General features: G+C 30.5%; 1 protein-coding gene across 1 annotated transcript; it reads left to right on the forward strand.

Moving 5' to 3' along the window:
* On the forward strand, nt 1,325-2,001 carry LOC107642579 (transcription factor bHLH146). Its single transcript, XM_016345978.2, has one exon. It carries the CDS (start codon nt 1,398-1,400, stop codon nt 1,875-1,877), a length of 480 nt encoding a protein of 159 aa, XP_016201464.1. The 5' UTR covers nt 1,325-1,397; the 3' UTR covers nt 1,878-2,001.

Consider the following 2,656-nt stretch of genomic DNA (forward strand, 5'->3'; position numbering starts at 1 on the left):
AGTATAGTTTAATTTATTTTTAATATATATTTATATTTTAATATATATTTAATACTAATAATTAATTTTGATGGTTGATTTTGGTGTACATGTATCATAATTCATATTAAAAACGTGGTTGGCATTAATTTTTGCTATAGACTTGGAATCCATGAGGTGGGACAGTGGTACGGGATTGGTCCTCTAAAATTAGAGAATCGGAAGACTTCTAATAATCTAATCCCATAGCTCACACTTTTTCTTAGCTTGTGGATTAGCTTAAGTATTATATATTCTTATTCTTCTTCTTACTATCAAGTTAGTTACCTGATTATGATGATGAAACGTTTTGTTTTCGCTTTTCTCAATGAAGACAAGATTTTGACTTTGTTTACACCGCTCCAAGATTTTTCATCATTGCTTTAGTTTGTAATCATCATCTCACAAGAATGCAGACAAATGATATGTTGGATTTTGTGTCTCACCCAAATGTATATTTATCTTCAATTTTTATGACAAATTAGTAGCTGGTCCCATATACATTTTGTAACATATAATAAATGTATATATTGTTGGTTGATTTGGTGAGGATTGTCCATTGAAAACACTAGTAACATAAATATTATTGTAAACGGGTAAAGGGAAGAAAGTGTAATGATATGAGGCAAAGAAACGGATAAGATAAAGAGAATAATGGAAAGTAAAAGAACTTTAAAGAGAGGGATGAGCTGGTTGATTTGAAATGAGGGGAAGGAAGGAAGAGTGAGTCATGTGAGGAGCATTTAGTGAGTGAGTGAGTGTGTTTGTAGTGTAGCGCACATGCTGAGAGTCCGTTCTGTTTTGTGGGCAGTTGTGAAAAAGCAAAGCTGCCATGTGACTCCATGTGCTTTTTTTCCCTCACTATATGTCTTTCTTTCCTTTTGCCTTTCTCACTGCTCACTCACTCATCATTAACGGATATTATACGCTACATCCATAGAAAAAGATATTTCTTCATTTCTCACATGTCTAGCTATATTTTCTTTAGAGGGAATATATTCAATAATGCTCCGTTTATAAAATATGTAACATTGTTTAAGTTTTTTTTTTTGAAAGAGCAATATCATTATTGCTTGGCTGGGATGCTAGTAGTATTTCTGTTCTCGTAAACCCACCAAATTATATTAGCTTGTTGCCTTAATTAATTATAACTTGAATTGAATAACCTCATTTTTTGTTGTATGTTGAAGACTATCAAGATTTATTATTTTAATTTTGGTTATTATTTTTAATTATTAATTTAATTTTTTTATTTAATAATTTAATAATATATTCTATTTTATATTTTTAAAATTAATAATATCTCATGAGTGCAGCATTATTATAACAGATAATAGAATAGGATTAAAATTAATTAATTAATTAATTAATTAACGGTAATGGAGGGAAATGCAGCAGGTAATAAACGCAGACGTGTTTATTCTGTGGAAGCAAAGAAAGTAGCACAATCTGCATTCACCAGAAACTATGTCAACTATCTTATTCCAGCGTTGACCAAGATCAAGAACCAGAACAGCACCACCACTTCCTCTGATTTCAAGAATGTTAAGTATGAAGTGGACATGGCTATGGCCTTCTCAGCTCAAGGTTTTGCGTGGAGCCATGGTCTGAAACTCAAGCTTCTTCAAAGAGATGAAGACGAAGCACCTACCACTACTGAAAAGGCTTCTTCAAACCCTAGTTTAAAGACATCATCAGATGAAGATGAGAAGATGAAGAGTCAGTTGAGTAGCCTGAGAAAGCTGATACCAGGAGGAGAAGAGATTGTTGATGAAGAAATGGTTACAGAATTAGAGAGTTATATAAGCTGTTTGGAGATGCAGGTCAATGTTCTTCAATGCCTGCTTTCTCTCTCATAGTCTCAATTTTCAAACTGCTTCTTCATTTATTTGTTAATTAATTTCTACTTGTTGCTTCTTCTTTATGTTCAAATTGAATTCAAGATATATATTTATTTTCTATAGAACTAATTAATTTAGATTCTTTTAACAAATTACTGTAATGATTCTTCTTAATCATATATATCTCGCACAATGGTGCACGGTTTAATTAAGGGGATGATAATATCACGCATCAGTTTGGTTAAATTAAGTTCCTTAGTAGTCATTTTAGATGCGAAGGACAACATGTATTTACAACAGTTTATGATGGTTGAAAATCATTTGCCAAATTAGTTAGGGAAATACATGGAGCCAATGGAATATTAGTACAATGTGTACAATTGAGGTTTAGGGATGTTCGATTCAGTATTAGAGATATAACTATTAGTATTACCTTTTTTTATCAGTTTAAAATTTTGGGATGAGTGGTTTCATGACATGGTATCAAAGCTCTAAATTATTATTCCTAGTACTTGAATGATTATTCTAGATAGTATAGATGATGTTCGTTTTTTAATTCATAGTCCATTATATACATTGTACAAATATTTCATTGGTTTTCTAGCGGGATTCAATTAGTTAACATGTATTTATTTATGTATATTGACATATATTATTTTACATACAATAAAAGCATCATAATCGATGCTTTTAAAGCACAGAGCTTTTAGGAAAAGTTTTACAAAGGAGTATATATAGTCATGTATTTTATGAAAACAGAAATAAAAATAAAAAATACTAATATATTATTATTTAAA

Source organism: Arachis ipaensis, chromosome B01 (genome assembly GCF_000816755.2).
Source record: "Arachis ipaensis cultivar K30076 chromosome B01, Araip1.1, whole genome shotgun sequence".
NCBI classification, from domain to species: domain Eukaryota; kingdom Viridiplantae; phylum Streptophyta; class Magnoliopsida; order Fabales; family Fabaceae; genus Arachis; species Arachis ipaensis.

What these genes read in the sequence shown, in the direction of transcription:
- LOC107642579 (XM_016345978.2), top strand. Translation starts at nt 1,398, where the DNA reads ATGGAGGGAAATGCAGCAGGTAATAAACGCAGACGTGTTTATTCTGTG.